This window comes from Salarias fasciatus, chromosome 20 (assembly GCF_902148845.1).
Source record: "Salarias fasciatus chromosome 20, fSalaFa1.1, whole genome shotgun sequence".
Classification (NCBI taxonomy): Eukaryota; Metazoa; Chordata; class Actinopteri; order Blenniiformes; family Blenniidae; genus Salarias; species Salarias fasciatus.
The window spans coordinates 28,400,535-28,420,972 of record NC_043764.1 but is presented as its reverse complement, the minus strand read 5'-3'; the positions used below and the strand labels follow the sequence as shown (position 1 = coordinate 28,420,972).

General features: G+C 45.4%; 1 protein-coding gene across 1 annotated transcript; it reads right to left on the bottom strand.

Moving 5' to 3' along the window:
* Nucleotides 1-385: 385 nt before the first annotated feature.
* On the bottom strand, nucleotides 386-14,932 carry LOC115408272 (carbohydrate sulfotransferase 11). The gene is made up of 4 exons (XM_030118924.1): nucleotides 14,617-14,932; nucleotides 3,427-3,503; nucleotides 2,441-2,605; nucleotides 386-2,251 (listed from the first exon to the last, which is right to left on the bottom strand). Exons 1-4 carry the CDS (start codon nucleotides 14,708-14,710, stop codon nucleotides 1,568-1,570), a joined length of 1,020 nt encoding a protein of 339 aa, XP_029974784.1. The 5' UTR covers nucleotides 14,711-14,932; the 3' UTR covers nucleotides 386-1,567.
* Nucleotides 14,933-20,438: the final 5,506 nt, after the last annotated feature.

Genomic DNA, 20,438 nt, shown 5'->3' with positions numbered 1-20,438 from the left:
CTGCCACGTTGTGACTCCTCAAAATGCCTTCACATGTCCGTGTGGTGTTCTCCCTCACCGAGCTCCAGTCCTGTGTGTCTGTGACTAGAAACTCTTCTATTTTAATAAAAACCAACCGTGAAGTCAAGTCGTCTCACTTTGTGGAACAGCTTTTCGCCGCAGCCTTCATTTTTGATACGTGTGGAGAGATTAATGAAGTTAATGTATTTTCTGGACTAGAAGCCGAACTTTATTTCATACTGAGGTGCAACTGACGTACTGAAATATACGTGACAGAAGTTTCTGGAACAGCAGACAGTAATTCTTATCTGGTAGCATGGGGATTGGCTCAACCAAAAAAAAAAAAAAAAAAGACACACACACACACACACTGGCTCGTGCAGTTTTGCGAAAGTTTGTATTGAACGTTCAAACAAGTGCACTTCACGTCTCACATTCACAGTTTTCGGGGGGTTTTTTTTTTCCTTGGACTGGCTGCGGCTCACGTTTCTGTTTCACAAACAGTCAAAACGAGGAGATGAAAGAGACGAAGCAGGAAGCGATCAGAGTCTGGTGAGTCACAGCTATCGATATGGCTTCGATGGCACAGGAGAGGACTGATAATAAAAACATGGGTCTGAATGAGATGCACAGAAGCGCCTGCCAACACTGGGATATTGCACTTTTTTTTTTAAAAGAAAATGTGGCTTTGTTCAGTTGTTACAAAAGATCGTAATATTCAGAGATTTGGAATTGAAGAGTTTTAAACAAACACGTTTCGACATCCTGCAAATCCAGCTGTTAATGTTGAAATCGTCACGGTGATGAATAAATTAGTGAGCAGAGTTTTACTGATTTCTTCAGTCTTGTGTTTCTAACCCGTTGATCAGCAGAAGAAATGTTTCTTTTAAGTGCTGATGTAGTTTATAATAAAACCACCTGACGACTGTAAAGGTTGGTCTGCTGAAGGTCAGAGCTCCAGCTCGTAAAGTTTAAAATCAGATCTCACACACACTTATTCTCGCATACACACACACACACACACTCCCAGCAGCAGCGTGACGTGTTGACTCTGCAGAACAGAGCGTGCACAGTGCGGCGGCAGGTGGGGCGACCGCTCGACACGCCCGCCTGCAAACAGCCCACAAAGGGCAGCAGTGACGGCGCTCTGACCACAGGCATGCGCGTGTTTGCTCAGCGCCGCTCGTCCACCACAGAAGAAGAGCGCGAGGCCTCCAGCCTCCTCACACACTCGTCCCGGTTGCAGATTTTAACGTGCAAAAAAAAAAAGGTTTGAAAGGATAAAAAGCCACGTTGTCTTAAGTAAAAAAAACAAAACAAGTCATTTTCACTCCGAGGATGTGGAACAATAAATAGTCGACGCACTGACGGACATAAATACTGGAGCAGAGGGAGGAGAGCCGGCTCCTCGCACTGCCACCCCAGTTCACCAGGTCCACCTTCATCTTCCCCCAGTCGGGCCCAGATGTGGAAATAAATAGAGTCCGAGCGACTGGCCGCAGAAGGTGGAGCCGCAGAGTTCAGGGAAACTCCAAAGTGCAGAATGCTCCTGAAGCGGCGCCGCTGCTCAGCGAGTCCTGAGGTACTCCGGCGTGGAGTAGTTGAAGAGCAGGAAGTCCATCCGGTACAGGTTGAAGAGTCTCTTCTGGTAAAAGGGGCTGATGTGCTTGAAGTAGCGCGCCGCCATGTCCCCGTCCGTCCGGGTGCTCTTCCCGGAGGTGGGGAACTGCAGCGCGCCCTCCACCCCGGCCAGGCGCAGCACGGCGCGGGCGTCGGGCTCCAGCGTCTCGTACTTGCCCACCACGTCGTAGTGGATGAGGCAGGGGTGGCAGAGCGAGTGCACGCGCTCCCAGTGCTCGTTGAAGGGCTCCTCCCGCTGCGTGCGCGGGTCCACCAGGTACTGCACGAACTCCGGGAAGGTCACGTCGTGGCCCCGCTTCAGGGACTCGGGCTCGGGGTCGGCCCGGTGCCGGCGGATGATCTTGGTGCCGTAGCGCTTGTGGAAGGCCGTGTTGTAGCTGCGCGTGAACTTGTTCCGGTACGCCGACACCAGGCGCTCGAACGGCTCCCGCACGAAGATGAACTTGAGGTAGCTGCGGAGCCGCCGGTTGATCTCCGGGACCGAGAACTCGGACAGCGTGCGGAGGTTTCCCGCCACGTGGGCCTCGTTGGCGGGGATGGCCAGCGGGTCGGTGTAGCGGCCGTCGCTGGTCAGGACCATGAGGACGCGCTTCCAGTTGGTGCAGGCCACCTGGAGGACGTCAAACACACACTCTGAACACCGACAACTTCTGAAATTCTTATTCTATCAACTGTCGTCATACACAGGAAGTGAGGAACTCAGAAAGTGTCGTAGTATGCATGCCAGGCACCGGTCGTCTGGGTTTAGCTTCGGCGCTCCCGGACCGCCCTGCAGTCGGACCCCCTTCAGTGGACCCACCTTGGGCACGTAGCAGTAGATGAGGCCGTGTTTGTCGTCCACGATGAGGTGTTTGAGGTCCGGAGGGGAGAGCACCCTCCTCTTCTTGGTGTGGCTCAGACAGGCCTGCTCCAGCAGCTCTCTGCGACCCTGCAGTGACCTCTGAGCCGACAACAGATCCAGCTGCTGGAGAACCAGAAGAAGAGGAAGCACGACGAGGACTTCGGGTTAGTTATTTGGGGCAAAGGCGTTTCAATCTGCTTTTGTACCTTTTAGGTCTAAAATCGAACTAATTAGAGGAGTATTTTGAGATTTGAACATTAGATACTTTTTATTATGACAGTCTGGGTGTAACAGGAAGTGCTGCGTCAAGCATTTCAAGTGCAGACAGGTTTGACTTGACGTTCAGCAGGTCGACTGGTTCACATTCACTGAACGGCGTCCGCCATGGGATCTCTGTTTACACACAACAAGACATTTCTCTGCTGCACTCAAGTTTTGGCAGAGTCAGAATAAATCGACTTAGTTTTTCTGTTAAAGCTAAATGAACATTTTCACGACTTCCACGCTTCCATCTGCCTGGTGGAAGCGTGGAGCCCCGCTCAGAGTGAAGTCGTGGCTGCAGGTGGATTCGCTCTGCTTCACTAAAGTCTCCAGGCTTCGATCGGTCCCATGAACCTCACGACCGTTTTCCTCCATCTGAGAAATGTGGAGGTTTCCAACAACAAAACAGCCTTTGATGGTTGAACTTTAGATCCAGTTTGTTCAGCATATTTCCTGAAATGGATTTTTAACATGTAGAACAAATGTCCCAAGTTGATTCCACAGACATGATTGATTGATTGGTTATAGATTGGTTCTGGATCGGGGTGAGAGAGTCCGTACAACTCGGTGTGAGTTTTTGTAGAATAGTGCCAGATCTGACTGGTTTAACATGACCTGGAGTCTGGTTAGTGTGTGTGTGTGTGTGTGTGTGTGTGTGTGTGTGTGTGTGTCTTCTCTCTCACCTGGTCTCCATTGTAGAGGGTCTGCAGAGGACTTCTCCTGCTCTTCCCCGGACTGCTGCTCATCTTTCCTGCAGCTTCTGCAGAGAAACAGTTCGTATCGTTAAATATGATGCCTGAAGCAGAGGTGGCACCTGTTTTCATCCTTTTAACCAAAACTAGAAATCCTGCACAAGCAATGAAATTCAAATTATCTTCAAGTTCAGCAGCAGCTCGTTGGCTTTGAGGTTGGTGGAATATTTTGAATGAGCACAATAACAAAACCTGGTGAGCTTCTGAATATCGTTTCATCATTTGTCATCATCAGACATTAAACTCTAGATGACTTTTCACACAAGCCCGTTTAAAAAGAGTCATCTGTTGTGTTTCTGTAGTTCATCTGTATTTTTTGTGTTCTGTTTTCTGGTCTTGAAGCTCACGGCCGGCGGCCTCAGCTGGGAGAGAACGAGGGTCCTTCCAGAGTGAAAACAGCTGCAGTGAGGCTGCATGCCGGGGCAAAGGTGAGACTAACTGCAACACGACACGAGGGGAATGAATCCCTGCAGACACGAGAGCAACGATTAGGAAAGACTCGAGCAACGCGACCACGACCGCAGTGATTCGGCTGCTCGTTGAAACATCAAGATATTATTATTTTATTAAACTGGGCTTTTATTTATGCAGGTAATCTCATTCAGACACATGTTTTCATAATATGAGAAACCAAAAGTGAAACACTGTGGACTTGTTAGACAGAGGTATTTTCTTTCATATCTCAGCTATTAAAACGAGGCCAAGGCAAACAGTTTTACATTTTTTATGCGAGGCCTTGTTTTAAGTGAAAACATCAGTTTCCCGTTCAGACGGCAACATTTTGAAAACACTGTAGATTTCCTGTTGGGCCACTAGAGGAGGCTGTTTATATGTCAGAAAACCACAGATGTAAACGGTCGTCCTTCATAGTTTTGGTTCACTCAGTATGGGTTATGTGGAAGAAATAGAATGTCTTCACATGTGATCCAGATGACGGTGCAGTAAATGTTCACTTCGCTGGAGAAAAGCTGTGAAATTCAGAGAGTGAACAGCACATCTCCGACGCATGCACAGAACGATTTACCACGACCACGGTGCAGGCGCAGCCTTCCAGAACAGAGATAAAGGCGAGCCACGCCTGGCCTCAAAACCTGGTGACGCCGCTGTCCGTCGACACTCACGACTCACGAATCACTGAGCTTAACCAGAAATCACTGATGAATCATGTGATAGCAGCTTGATTCTTGGCTCTTTCAGAGTGATTACATTAAATTTAATAAAAAACTGAAAATCAATCTGTATTGAGTCCATATGTGCGACACGAAAACCCAGTTCGCCCTGGCAGAGTTTACTGCTAAGATGACCAAACAGAGTCCAAGGAAAGGTCACTCAGAGCCAACTTTCCATCTCTGCTCTGGTCGGGTTCAGTCATGACGTTATCCCTCCTCGAAGAGAAGAAAAAAATAAAAAAGAAGAAACTCTAGCCTCTTTTTTTTTCATTTATAGATTCCATAAGAACACCGTGTTCCTTCCCTCCACACGCCGTGACTCTTACGTAAAGCTCTGTTCATTCGGCCTTTCACTGCTCAGGAATGCTCTTATCTGTCCACATCAGGTTTCCAGGACAGACGGACGACACCCCAGTTTACAAACGGCATCTGCAAACAACCACTTAGCGCGCGCTAATTAGCGCAGTGTTCTGGACGCCGTTGAACACCATGTGGATGGAGATCTGGGCTCATCTCCTCCAGCCTGTGGGAGCACATCTGTCCGCCCCCCCACTGGTCCCAGCCGGGCCCGATGGCACAAGTTGTCTGGGTTGAGAACAGCGATCGGCGCTGCACATGTGGCCAAACAATGCAGAGGACTGTTTTAATATCTCACACAGCCAGAGGCGGAGCGGAGCAGGAGGAGGGAGAATACCTCAAACGGCGCCTATAGAGAGATGGAAAAAACAAAAAAAAAACCTCCAGACCGTCATGTGGAAAGAATATCAGTCGGCGGTGTGGAGTTGAAAGGTCAAGAGGAGGCACTTCTACCTCGTATCGTCTTCTCTCAGCCTCAAGTGTATAAATGTGTCCGTTTTCAGTGTGTATAGCACCACGGCGAGCAGAGCTCACGTCTCCGCTGGAGCCGAGGCCGTGGCGTCCTGCGTCCTGCTCGACCCCCGCAAATCCTCCTCTTCCTCAGCACGCACAGATTGACATGCAGGTCCTGCTGGAGCATGTTCAAAGCTCCTCCGGACATCTGTAAAACCTCAGACTCAGCCCGAAAAATGCGGGAGAATCATCTTTTACATGTCGGGGAAGATGTTTCACATCACTCCCAGAAAATCTACATCAGAGTGAAAGAAAGAGGCCCGGGTGGCAGACAGGGTCCTGAGAGGAGCTCCGGGTTCCAGGGAGGGAGTCTGCTGCTCAGAGGTGATGAAGATCAGCCGTCATCGCCCTCGGGAAAACTTCCTTACGGAGCTGGAAAGTAGGTCAAGACACTTTAGTCTTGTTTATTAGTGTTTTGTAGAGAAAACTCGGCGGACTGATGTCATGGAGGGGGGAGGGGGGAGAGCGCGGTGCGTCACTGCTCAGTGAAACGGCGGTGAGATGCATGTCTGAGAATTTGCACCCATGTTTAAGAGAAAAATGAGTCTAGATGAAACTGGCCGGAAATGATACAACAAAGAAAACAAGAAGTTCAGAACTTTAAAGAAACTAAAGTTAGTCCGAGTTCTATTTTGGCAGCTGGATGTAGTCCAGGCAGTGGGGGGACCAGCCCACCATGACTTCTGCAGAGTAATATTGAAAATGAGGAAGTGGTCTCTTCTGTGGAACTCCCATCATCCTCTGACCCTGATGAGTCATTTCCTGAAATACTGTACACGAACACCAGTCCAGATATATTTAACAGCCCTTTTTTTCTTAGTCATCTAAAAAGACTTCAGACCTTCAAGTCATCTACATTCTTTTGACGCCGCCTGATCAAACCTTTCAAATGTGGTTTTTAACCGTTTTTCATCTCAAAGTTCTCACAAAAGGGACCCTTTAACTTCTCCCATCGTCCTTATACTGATACGTTAACGGGAAATCACGTTCAAAGTCTTTCCCAAAATTGCAGATCTCTCTTTTTGTCAATGATTTATCTGCCGCCTCTTGTTCACACCAGCTCCGACAGCAGAATGCCGGTGAAGCACTGGTGATTCACAGTGAATAATCTTCCTACAGAATGTCATATGCCAGTTTGTCAGCTGAGTAGTTTTGTCAACTACTTTCTGGCACTGTTGAACATGTTGATGTGTGAGTCTACAGTCAAATGATCAGATGAATGAAACAGCTGGATATTGTTAGAAGAACTTGTGAACCTCTCAGCGTCACCTGCTGTGTTAACAGTTTGATGTTTCTCTGATCACGATCTGTGTGTCGACAGTGTGGTGCGCCCTCGCTGCGATCGTTACTGACGTTCTTTCTCTGCATCACGAGTTCTGTCACACACACCAGAAAAGCCACGGCTTCCTCCCAGACCCAGGAAATGACACAACGCTGAAGAGGAAGTGCAGAGGCCTCCCGGGAGCTGTGGTGGCGGCTGTTCTGATGCTGATGTTTTCCTCTCTGTTCGCTGTCATTATCTGACCAGTGAGAGAGAAGAAGCCCTATAAAACTCAACGTCTTGGTGCTAATACAACTTAATTCTTATTTTTCTCGAGAAAATGTCTGCTTTTTTTTTTTTTTTTTAACTGTTGCCAAATAAAGTCTCCATTTTTAGAAAAACCTCGTCCATTCTGGCTCAGAGGACTTAGTGGCATCGATACGGTAAAGATCCACTTAAAAGAGGTATAATTCCACTTAATTGCACTTGAAACGAAAGGCTGTCTTTATGAGGGCGCTGCGCCGTGGAAGTTTCCATGAGCTGAGGTGAAACCGAGTCTCAGATGGCACGAGAGTCCGTCTCAGCTGGGGAGAAAGTGAGTGAAACCCGGACGTGACGGTAGGAAGAGGGCGTTTGGCGAAACGCGCCGCCAGGCCGTCCCTGTTTGTTTTGAAGGTGTCGGAGCAAACGCGTGCTCCGGGCTGCAGATGGAGGCGATTACAGCAACAAGCTGAGGTGTCTTTACGAGTGGTGGTTTCCTTTGTAGTGTGGCACGCAGTCCCCCCCTCCACCCCCGTGTTTACTGGTCCAACGTGTCAGACATACAACAGAAACATTAGTGCGACCGATTGCACCTTGACAGTATATCATCAGAGTTGAGCTCAGCCTGTTTACCTGCAGGCTTCTCTCTAATTCTACAAGACAGGAAAAAAAAAAGGCTTCATAAAAGTCCTCTCAGGTCAAAACACCAGGGTGAGGAGACTCCCTGCAATTTGTGAGGCTCCAGCAACGTTGTGTTATTATATGTCCCAAAATAAATAAAGCTGAATTGTGGGGCTCCTCGGGTTTGAAGCTAATTTGAAGATTGTTTCTCAAAACATGGTGAAAAATGTTTGCTTAAATTACGGGGAAGAGAGAGATCTCTGTTGTACCGAGCATTTTCCATTGACGCTCATGACAGCAGTGCACGAGACGAGTCGGCTAAACGGGCGGTAATGTGCAACAGAAATATTACTCAGTGTTTTATTCATGTAAAACTCTACTCATCTACCTACCACGAGTTAGTTCTTCAGTGCAGCAGACAGCCTCCATTTCCTACAGCAAAATGCTAAACGCTAACCTCCGGGATGGCTCAATCAGAATTTAGGATGAGTGCTCCCAATACAAGACATAACCAAATACAGTTGAGCTTTTCAAAAGCTGTGGTTTGTCCTGCACCAATGTGAGAGCAGGGGTTATTGTTAGCTCAACCACCATACGGCTGGATTCTTAAAAAGGGACAAAATGCTATAAATGCATTGGCAATAACCGCAACACAAGTCAAGGCTACAAACTCGCCACAGAACAAGTACAGTTAGAGGTCGAGCGGAACGGTCAATGAAACCACTTCCTTTCTTTAAAGACTTCGCGGACGAGCCTCTTGCTCTGCACGTAAACCTGCTGGTGCTTTGTCTTGCTCTGAAATTGCTCACATTTTGAGCAATTTGAACGCTAAGGGGCTGAACCCAGGGGGACTGTGATTCACAAGACCGAGCGTGTTTGCCAGATGAATAGAGTTTTGGTGCAGCAAACAGCTGGCAGGTGCAGCGTGTGGCGAGCAGCGATCTCCAAAGAGCTGCTGGTTTTGTGGGAAACCTTCAAGGCTTCGCAACAGTTCTGCTTTGATGCACAGCAGCTGCGTCGGGCGATAAGTGGCAGTGTACGTGCACATCGAGCAGCTCTAGTGTGCTCAAGGATTGGGGATTAAAGACGAGGCTAACCATGCTAAAGAGGCTAAAGCTGAGCATCAGAGAAGCCTTGATATCCACCTCCTGTTAGCGGATTGACACCAGAGAGGTTTCTGCTCTTGTAAAGCTGCATCTGTGATAACCCGAATTTGAAAAGAAAAACACCGCCATCCCTCTCTGCCAGCTGGAACTATCTGCTGGCACTCCGGGTGTAGCAGTCCCGACAGCGTAAAGCCACCAGAGTCAGGGACCCGCGGGGCAGCTAGTCCCGTTGATCAGACAGTCCTCTATTGTCTCTCATCGCTGGGAAAGGCCGAGGCGGGTGGAAGGGCTGGCGAGCGAGAGCAGCGAGCCAACAGCGCTGCGAACACAGTCGATGTTCATGCCTCAAGTGGAACCGGACCACGAACACACTGAAGGTCGAATTGACTAGAATTCCACGACTCGTTAGTGAATCGTATCGTGGTAAAGACAGTCCTGATGAGCCCAGATGTCTCTCCTGAACCGAGCTCTAACCATTTTGGTGTTGGCAGCGAGGACGGCCCATGGTTTCCTGTGTCAACCTGCAAAGTGTAGTTTTGATCTGACACGCTTCCTCCGTGCACGGCAGCCGACATGCGCGATGCCATCTTCGATGAGTTGTAGTAACGTCACGTGTACCATGACATGAAACCAAGCTCTGACACCACTGAAACAACGCCGCCACAATAAAGGACCAGTCTGCGTGGAAATCGGCGAGCCCTTCACAGGGCTCGGCCAAGCTCCTGGAATTTATGTCCAACTGGAGGTTTTCTTCAATACAGCAGGGACAAATGAAACCAATTTCTGTATCGTTTCATCATTTGTCATCCATCTGGCACAAAGCAAGTCAGAAAACAATAAAATAAATCTTGGAGACATAAAGTCCATAAATGGTGAGAATATTCTGAAATGTTTGAGAAGCCTGGAGTATGTTTCATGTTTCAATTTCCTAAAAGAGGAACATGGACGTTCGTTTTAAATCCAGACTAAAGACTCATCTGTTCAAGACTGTTCAACACACTTAATCACATCAGCTTTGTTTTATGTTACAGTGCTCCAAGATCTCTAGTTCTCCTTTTGTTATAATTTAATGTTCATTTTAATTCATTGTTCAAAGACTACAAAAAGGACCTAAAAAACACCAACGTAGCCAATTCATAAAATTACACACTGATAACCGGGAATTTTTCTACAGTTATTGAAAATTTATTGTGAAATGTCACAAACTTTCCACCGAAAATGCCACAAAAAGTTTTAGTTTCAGTTTAGTTTAAGTTGTCATCGTCATTATAATCCACCAAATGATTATGTAATCATGACTGAAGTCAAGAAACTGCTAAATTCACTAAAAGTGCTGCAGAACAGAATCGAGTTCAGCCAACGAAACTCCTGCTTCCAAGTCCTAAAAAGAAACCAGCCGTGGGGAAAGCAACACACCCGACACAATACAAACTAATGAGCACACAACAGCAGCCAGCACAGGACTCATATTTCTTTCTTCGGATAACAAACCCTGACTGAGGCAGCAGGAAAGCAGACAATGGAGGCACAACAATAATACGAACTGTACTTCCTGAACAGTATTAAACACAGGGATTAATTGTCCGCTGTGGCACTTCAGGGCAAACAAAGTGTGTGTGGGGGGGGCTTGTGTGTGTTAGCACTGAACAACATTAAAGTAAGTCTTGGAGTTTGAAGAAATAGAAAAATGTCAAACCATCATCCATCCAGGCTCTTTTCTTCTTAGTCCAACAAAAAACCGTCTCAAAATATGTGGTGTCGTGTAAACAAAATCCTCAAATCCAAGACTGTGATAACTAAACTTGATACTTTCAAAAGTTTAAAACTTTTCAATCACATTTACAGGAAGCTCTGCAACCTTTGTGATTAAAAGAGACATTTTTTTTCTAACTTTCCACCAAACCACATTTAACAGGGGAAGCAAAACATGTTCAACCTTTCAAATGAGGCCTATGAAGCCATAAACGTCAAAATGATCTCAGGAATGCTGAAAATGAAATGTGAAACCTGAAATCAGGTCTAAGAGCTGCCAGAAATGAAAGGTTGATCTTCCTGAATTGTAAATGAATCTTTATAAATGCAACATAAGATATAGTTCTTGTGCATGTATTATCAATATATGATTTTTTTTTCTTATTTTTAAGCCTTTTTTGTTTGAAATTGGAGTAATTTTAGTTTTCAGGAATTTTTCCCATTGTTGTAACTTAAAAAAAATTTTAAGAGAAGAGTCTGATTGAAACTGACTCTGGTGTGCAAACGGAATAAAGATAAGAAACCATCTTCCTTTGCATACAGTTTTGTGAAAGTGTGAGGGAACCACTACAAAGGGGCTTTAGAGCCACAGGCTGCACGGGGGTATCTATAATAAGTGTCCTGGACTTGTCGACACACAGTCTTCAGGAGATGGCTTCAGCTGCCATTAAGCAGACGGTGTTAATGTTTCAGTGGGCAGAGAGCGCACGGCTTGGTGCTGCACGGCGGTTTTAGAAGAACGGTGTTACAAATGAAAGACAGATGAGATCAGGAGGACGCAGGAAGAGTGTACGAGTACTGCAAACAGTTACAACGGCAACGCGGTGACGCAACACCGACCACAGGATTCAGATTACTATCAGACCACCATTCTGCAGCCAACGCTCGTTTGGCCCTCAAAGATTGCTGAAGTTCCTCAATCGCTCCCGGCACCGACGCATCTGCACACGCGTGGCTGCAGCGCTCTTGCGAGTCCACTCAGCACTTTCCGCTTTGAATCTAGAGGGAACTGGAGCGAAGTCTGAGAAAGTCAGAATGTGAGCCATCCAGTTTCCACCCAGCGCCGTCAGGCAGGGCTTTGCTTCTTCGGCTCATCGAGCTGAAAAAGATGGTGGCATTAATCTTTATGCCAGGTGGCATCAGAGCTGCAACTGATGCAAAGCAATGAGTAAAACAGATTTTCCTTTTCACGCATGACTTCCCTCGCCGCCATGCACTGATATCTGCATCGATTTCTCAGCTGCAGCATAACTTCTTTAGACGAGGACATGACGCTTTATGGAAATGACAATCATTAGTACTGGCCAATATTTAATCTCAATTAAAGAAATGAACACTATTTATTGTGAACAGACATGTTCCATTTGATTAACCTGTGATATGTCAATATCACCTCGATCAAGTCTGGGATTCTAATGCCTTGACTTGAGATATTTATCAATAGAATCATGACAAAATAAACCATCTCCTTGAATTACAGCTCAGATTTTTTTTCATTAGAATTGATACTGAAGATATTGTAAGTTGAGATTTTAGACATTGTGCTTTAGTTTTATCTTGTAGATGTAATCTGACATGTTGGCTGAACTGGTATTGAAAGATTTTGCAGACTTATTTAATTGTACTATGTTATATAATTTCCACCATGGGTGTCAGACACTTAAGATCAGCGGACAACATACAGCCCAGTTTCATCTTGACTGGTAAAGTAGCCCCATAACAAACTTTAAATTTGAACTTTTTCATTTTTTTCCTTTGTTCTGATGCAGAGTATGCATTGAAAATGTCTCGAGTTCCAGAAAAAGAAGCAATTACTGCAGAAAATGGCGACAATCTCAACATAAAGTCAACATAAAGCCAATTATAATGAAGTCTTATAGTGAAATGTCCCCCAAAGAAAGAAACTTTTCCTGTAGCTGTTGCATCAGGCGATCTACGATCTCACCCTGACAGCATCGCCCATTTCTCAGCTCGGGTATCGGTATTTTGTTGTCTGCTACTCTTAAGCAATTCCTTCAAAAAGAATCTCTGTTCTCATTGAAATGTTTGGATTTGCATTTGTGAGTCACAGACAGCAACACGTAGTTCCAATAATTCCAGGTAAACCATGAATGAGGAAGTGCTCCGACGCGTCTGACCGGTGGTGCCGTACAGTTTGGCACGTCGTTCACAGATGGAACAGAAGATAAGGTTCAAAACACGAAAAAAACTGACCCACTTCTTACATTAGTGTGAACAGCTACGGCCTTGTGACTGTCTCACTTAATTCTTCAAAGAAAAAGCAGAAGCAAGAAGCGAAAAGAAACATGAAGAGAGAAGAGAAACGAGACGCTGAGGCTGGTGGCTAGAACGCACAGGATGCTGGGTAGTTAAGGAGGGCACCAGGCTTTGTTGACAAGCTGTGAATTAGTCCTCTCCAATGTGGCTCCGTCTGTGTTTTCGTGTGGCTTTTGTTGCTGCTGGTGAGGCCCTGCAGAAGGCATGCCGGAGCAGGTCGAGCCGTGGGGGTGAGGGTGAGGGTGAGGGGGGGTCAGCGAGAGTGTCGAAGTGTGCTGCTTGGAAGGTTTCTCAACATGTGGCTTGTGAGTCTGCCACACACAGCTAGCAAAGGTGGGGAGGTCTTTTTGTTCTTCCAGCTTTTCTTTTGATGAAGAATAATATTTTCATAGAAGTTTCCAAAAATAGACTGACCAGGAAACTCATTCTAAACGATAGAGCACACCTCTTAGGTCCAGTTTTCACACACAGTTTAGCGTTTTTGTTTCAGAACAGTTTAGCGTTTACACAGCAACGCTTTGAAAACGACGTCTGTGTTTTCACGGTGCAATGAAACCACACACGCGCGCGCGCGCTGACCACAAAACGCTACAGACATTACCAGTGGCCCGTACACGACCGAGTTGGACTGCTATTCCAGGTGGATCTCAACGACAAAACTATTTCCTACAGCTGTGTGGTGCATGAGGATTAGCAACATTTCAGAAAAGTTGCGTTTCCTCAGAGACGGATGATTTTAGTTTAAACTGCTTCACTGTTGTAAGAATGGGATGGATTTCCATTTACAGCCAGATTCTCTTCTTCCTTGTGTTTCCTTAACTCCCAGTCGGAGTTTATTTGGGGCGAGAGCGCCCCTAACAAGCAGCTCTGACATGTAGGATCTTGCTATCGTGGTTTACTCCACTTTCAAAACTGCAGTGAGAAAGTGAATCGAACCAAATGAAGTCATGAAACTTTTCATCCTATCTGCCAAATCAAACCGAGACTGTCCCGGTGTGAACGCACCAAAATGAACATTATGTCCAGTAAGACTGGAAGAGAAAGTGATCTTCTTTCCAGAGGAGTCATTATTTCATTCCAGAGACGTTTGAGCTGCCACTGACTGTCAAAGAGAGATTAGTTTAGGCAGAATAAAGCATGCTGTGTAACCTCTGAGACGTCAATCTGTCTCTATAAAGCTCCACGCACAGAAAAAAAAAAAAATCTGTTCAAAAACAGATGAGTGAACTTGAAGTATAGTTTCGGTATCAGGAGTCTCGGCCAAGTTTCCTCTCTGTGTACACTGTAAACTCCGTCTCTTTTCTCCATCGGACGCTGTGGATCAATCATCCCTCTCTTTCCCTCCCTGACTCTGCACCCTGGAAGTCTGTGGTCCCCTGGGAGCCGGTGTGCCTTTCAGCGTCTGGAGTGGGTCACAGCTCAGGAAACAAAGGCAGAGGAGAGGTGAGGGTTACAGGAATGCAGGGGGGGTCTTCAGCAGGAGGGGGCTCTGAAAACATTCCAGTGTTCACAGTGAGCTTATTCATCCCGGGTCTCATTCACATGTCGTTATGATGCCATCTGGTTCACACATGAACATTAGAGCAGAGGTGTGCCAGTGTTGCTGTTGGAGTCAGTGGGTTTACTGAGCCGGCAAAAACCACACTAAAACATTAAAAGTGCGGTATTTCCAGCTCCAGCAGTGTCACACTGACACCCTGGGAGGAAGAAAGTGAATCATAACTCCCTACAGAGCACTGTAACGACACCCGAGGGGGGGGGTTAGGGTTAATTTCTTTAGTTTGACAGGTTTTTCGGATCCTACCTGGCTTGGTGATGCTCTGGAAGTAAAGCACGAGCACGAAGAGCGAGCCGAGGCACGTCGCCAGGAACAGGCGTCCTCCCCGGGGCATCCTCATCCTGTAGCCCGGCTCTGCTGGCGGAGCCCCGGACCCCTGGCCGCTGCCCCGCCGCGGTTCATACAAAGACCACCACCGGCAGCAGCAGCGGCAGCGGCGCCCGGCGGAGGATGCGACACACCCGGACCGGTCGGGGACTCGTTCATTAATCGAGGTTAATTGCTCCGCGACGCACTCGTTATCCGCTCCGATGGTTCCCGAAGTTTGACGAAAAGACAAACTTTCCTCCGAACATACGGGCACCGTGCCATGACGTCACCCCCTCCTCCTACCCGCGCTCACTATCAGGCTGCGTTCAGGAGCTGCTCGGTATTTTCACCTTCAATGGTATAATTAGGTTTTCCGTCAAATATACTGTACATAACTCATCTCCTGTTATGCAAAGCTGTGAAATGATTTATTATCAACAAACGAAAAAAATATAACGCATAAAAAAATACTGATTGAACACGTATTTATCTGGAAACCCGTCTATATGTATTTGCTTTGATTCTACGTTCGAGGTTACGCAGAGTACTTGAATGCAACATCGAAGTTATTAATGTCAGCTTGACGATGCAGAAAAAGTGAAATGGAATAATTTGAAATAAGATATGACCATCATTCTCTGGACAAATGTAGATTTTCCAAAAGTAAGGCAATACGTGTTTGTTTTAAGATTTTTTGGGGGGAACAAATGGTGGAACTTGGAAACTTGCGAGTTAGGAAATGTCCTATTTTATTGGGAAAGCACTTCTTTTTATAGAAATCCCTAGATTAGCGTCAGATTTTTTTTCCTCCGTCATAATTCTGATTTCAGTCTCAGACTGTTTCCCCCTGGATTCTGATTTAAATAACTGAATTGTGACAATTTTACAAGAAGGAAAAAAATTCCTGGTAGAGTTAAAAAAAAAACTGCATTCTGGACTCAATCTGACTTGGGGAAAAAAAAGTCACAGTTCTGTGTTTTGAACCATAATCCTGATTTTTTTTCTTCTTATTCTTCTGGGAATTCTGACTTATATCACAAATTTTTTATTGAATTTGTTTGATTAGTTCTAACAATTTTTTTCAGTGTTTTTTTTTTATTTTTATAAAATTGCATTAAATTTGTACACATTGCTTGGACAGATAGATGGATGGACAGATAAGTGGAGTAAAAGACAGTTTTTGAACTAGGTGTTTTCAAGCTTAGATTTCCCCACTTCCTGGTTATTCATGGTTGCACCTTAATGACTATCTACATGCTGCAAACGCCATTATTTAAAGTTCCACTTCAAATTACTGATTATTCCTGCTGCTGGCAGAAGAAGCCGCCTTCTGTTGTGTCATTGTTGTATATGCAGTAATTAGTTACTGTGTCTTATTTTGTGTAAGACAATCTCAAGACATCCCATCAGTGGGTCAAGGTCTTTAACTCCAACAAATATAGCAAACTAATTACACCATTTTTCAACTTTTGAGAGTGCTTTTTATTCTTTCCACAATTATTGCAGAACTTTTGCTTCGCTAATGTTGGATGATGACATGCTGTGAGCCCCAGGCTGCGTTTAATGAAAGGCTTGTTAAAGTCTCTATCAAGCACATTTTTTCTTTTGCCTTCAACCTGCCGATTGTCGACTCCTGATTAAAGCCTGAAGACGTGGCAGAGGCAGAGAGGAAGTGCCAGGTCAGCCTGTTGGCACAACAAACCTCTCATGCTACCAGAGCTTAAGGATGCTGTAATTACACCATTAGGAATACAACATCCAGCGCCTCCCGGGCTTTTTGGAAGCGCTTTACAGAGACGGAGGACTTTACAATAAAAGGCGCATGGTTTGGGACGGCTTGGCAAATTATGTGGTTGTTGGGACTCTCGTTAGCTTTTACCACAGGACTCTCACCGGCAGATGGTTTATTGAGCTCCCGCAGGGCTGACGAACCTCTGCATAATCACAGGGAATGTTGAATCAGCACTGACTGGCACTGCTGGGAATGGCTGCTGTTTGCTGGATTCGGTTCCCCTCAGCTCCGTGGAGGAGACCGCATAATTATGATGCAATGAAACCAGAAGTGGAAGCAAATAAAGAGGCTTTAAAGTGAGCAGTAATGAAAACTGAAATAATCACCTGAAAAACAGAACAGTCACATTCTCACTGCTATGATAATGACGATGTGTATTCACCAAAAGCACCCAGAAGGTGAGTTCTTCCTCTGCCACGTGTTGTTTTGCGTTAGTTTCTCTCAAGTTGAGTAAAAAGCTACCTGTCAGTGCCCGCCGAGCCGATCCCCTCAGCCTGCAATCACAGTAATTCGCACAAATTCAATGAAACCGCAGGATATATCACAGATTCCAATTCTTTTTCAGAATTTCCACAGATTGAGAGCTAGCGCCACACACATAACTTCAGCCGTCTCGTGAAGTGCTGCTCTGGCCAAAGTGGACTTCATAAACTTATGTAACAACAGTAAGTTTGACTGAACGATACAAACTCGAACCACGACCACAGACTTTAACTCACAGCTACAACCGTGATCACTTGACTGAGAGATTGCATGAACATTTTTTGAAAAGACACGGCCTCAAGCCAGATGGTGCACTGTTAAACTTTCAGTAGGCGCTGCCACATGTCCCTATGGTTTAGTGACACACTCTGCAAAATTCATCCTCACCATCAAAATGGAGAAGCTCTGCAGCTTTTTGTTTTAGAGTCGGTTATATTACCTACTTTCATGTTGTAATAATGTTTCATAAAGACTTATAGATCCTGTTCTAAAGAAAGAACATCCCGACAGAAGTAAAGTAGCAGGTCGTCTTCATAGCACATTTTTAGTAAGAAGCAGCATTTTAGTGTATACTCTCTCTCCCTGTGTGAGAAACATCCAAAAGATAAAATGATTATGAACACAGGTAAACTTAGAATCATTAAAAAGGGTTGTGTAATAAGTAGGGCAGGAAAAATAAGCATTCTTAAAAGATCTTTTCACACAGCAGCTTGGTCCAAGATAATAACACTATTATATGAAATTATCACGTCTGCTTTACCTGCCGGAGGGAACTTCATGGGGTTTTTTTTTTTCTTTTTTTACTGTTCATGCCAAGACATGTCAAATTCCCACTGTAAGACAGAAATAGACGTTCTTTGATGTCTGTGAGCAGATTAGTGAGATTTATTTGGAGTTTTCAGGGTTTCTGAAGCAGCTTTGTACAGTTGGGTTACGTTAAAAAAGGTGCATATGCTCTTCTGCAAGTCACTCTTTTTCCTGGCTTGCAATTATATTGTCAAGAAGCCACAAAACCAGATGTGGAGTGTAACTCTGGGAAGTATTTAGTTTTATTTCCTTGTTGATGTGTTAATACAGAGAGACTTTGTCCAGTTGAACCAGTTCTTTCCCTCTGTTTTTCTCCCTCTTTCTTACCATCCTGCATTAATCACCATGTGACTACATCTGCTCCCCTCAATAAACTAAAACAGAGACGCTTCTGAGCCGATCCAACAAAAGAAGGCTGGGCTCATTGTATCGCCCAAAAGTCTTAAAATCAAGGGACTTATAAAGGTTTGTCCTTGGAGGCCAGTGATCGGCGTCCAGGCTGGATGAATCGTGGCCTTCAGATCTATTAAATTAGTGAGTGATGGGAAAGTAAACGTTTGCAGTTGTTCTGGGAGCCCGGGCCTCGCGGTTAGCGGTTGGCGTCTTTGATGTCGGTGGACGGGTTTGTGTTTGTGGTGCAGGGATGGGCCGGGACGGACCGGCCCTCGGAGCAGCGTTTCCCCGCTGCACGGAGGGAGAATGAGAATGAGAGGGCCTCGGGACGGGCCGCACAGCATGGAGGGACGTGCGATTTTCTCTCGAGTTTTGAAGTTCCTTGGAAAAGATTTTAATCATAAGCCTGTGAGGGAAGTCTGTAATACACTGATGGCGTAACATCGGCTTGTTTCGGAGCAACTGCAGCACACCACACTGGTGACAAATACAAGGAGCGAGGCACAGGCTGAATCATCACTGTGAGACAACTGGACTTTCTATGTAACCTTAATTAAACCGACATTAAGTGGCATCAACAATGCTGAGAACATCCAAAATACAGTTATGCAACTTATTTATGCTTCCTGTGTCACATAAAAGTGGTAAATATAACTTATTGTGAGGATGTGATGTTTAAAGATGGATTGGTTATTGATCACTCAGGCTAATATTAAGCCTGTGTTCTTCTCTCTCGAGCACGTTTCCACTGAAAGGTTTTTTTGAAAGGAAAACTCCTGAAGGTCAACATCTAACTGCTTAAAAACGGGCCATCAAACTGACACGATAACTGTAATTATGAGGTAGAAACGCATAGGTAGTACCTTACATTGAGTCTAGATAACTGAAGCAGAAAGTAAACAAGGGCAGAACGCAGGCAGGTGAGTGTCAGCAAACTGAAGCGATCACTCTGCTGATCCTCTTCGCTGTATGACTGAAGCTAAAGTAAACGTGATCAGGTAGTCTGAGCCTGTTTAAATTAGCCTGACACGGTGAGTACAGAAGCCTCAGAGATTCAGGACTGTTTGGAAGGGGAAGAAAAGAAAGCGACGCCCACCATTGTCTTAGAGCAGCAGTATTTAGAAAGAAACACATTAGTTTTACCTGAAACAATGGTGACTGTTTTGGAGGGATTCCACGAGGCCCTCAACGTGTGTGTGTGTGTGTGTGTGTGTGTGTGTGTGTGTGTGTGTGTGTGTGTGTGTGTGTGTGTGTGTGTGTGTGTGTGTACCATTTTCCTCCTGTCTCAGTTCCATCTGATCTGGCTGTTTCGTCACCCTGGACCGTATCATTAGGCCATTAAAGGAATTTTATAGGACCATTACATGCATCCTGGAAAGTATGAATCACTGTATGTGTACGTGTCTCTGGAAGCCTCTGATACTTGTGGGGTGAATCTTCACATCTGGGCCCAAAGCCCCAAAAACCCAAAAAAATGTACATGTTTTTAACCTTTTACAGTGAGATTGACTGGATTTCTTTTGATTTTTGGGCCGTAGCAGTTAGAAATGTACAATGGCTCAAGTATGAAACTTTATCTGAATATTCTACGTATTAAAAGCAGTTCGGGAGCTTTGGTCATGAGAAGTTGAAATCCTGTCAGTATTAAGAGTTTAAGGGTTCATGGGTTTAATGGTGAAGCTAAGGATAGGCTCATAGTTGTGACTGTTAAGAACAGTAATGGTTGTAATGGCTCACAGTTAATGCTGAATTAGAGAAAATTATTCAAACAGCTCCCTGGATGTTGCTCAGAACTGCTAAAATACAACAAACCGGCATTAAGCATCTTAACAGGGTGCTGCTGTCGCAGAAGAAGCCAAAACACCTTCAATGTGTCTGAAACTCAGCTGGAGAGCTGCGAAACCCTCAAGTAATGTTTCCTCCATGATGGAGGAAAACTCCAGCCTGCGACCTCAACCAAGATCCTCCTCCACGCAGAAAAGAAATCATTTAAGTGAAATCATTTAAGTTCATGACGTCTTTCCAGAGAAGAAAATACGCTGAATGTTTTCCACAGTCTGGAGTGAGATTCCAGTTACGTCCTGCAGTGATTCGTATGTCGATGTTCTTCCTGAAGGTACTAACGTATGAGGAGAATTGAAGGAATCATGCCACAAATCAGATTTGCATGCAAACACACTTTAATGGTAAAAATGCTTGAAAAGCTTTATGGTGCCCTCCATTGGCCAAGCTGTTCATGACAGCAACAACACATATTTCTTTGAGTTTACTGCTATCAGTTCAG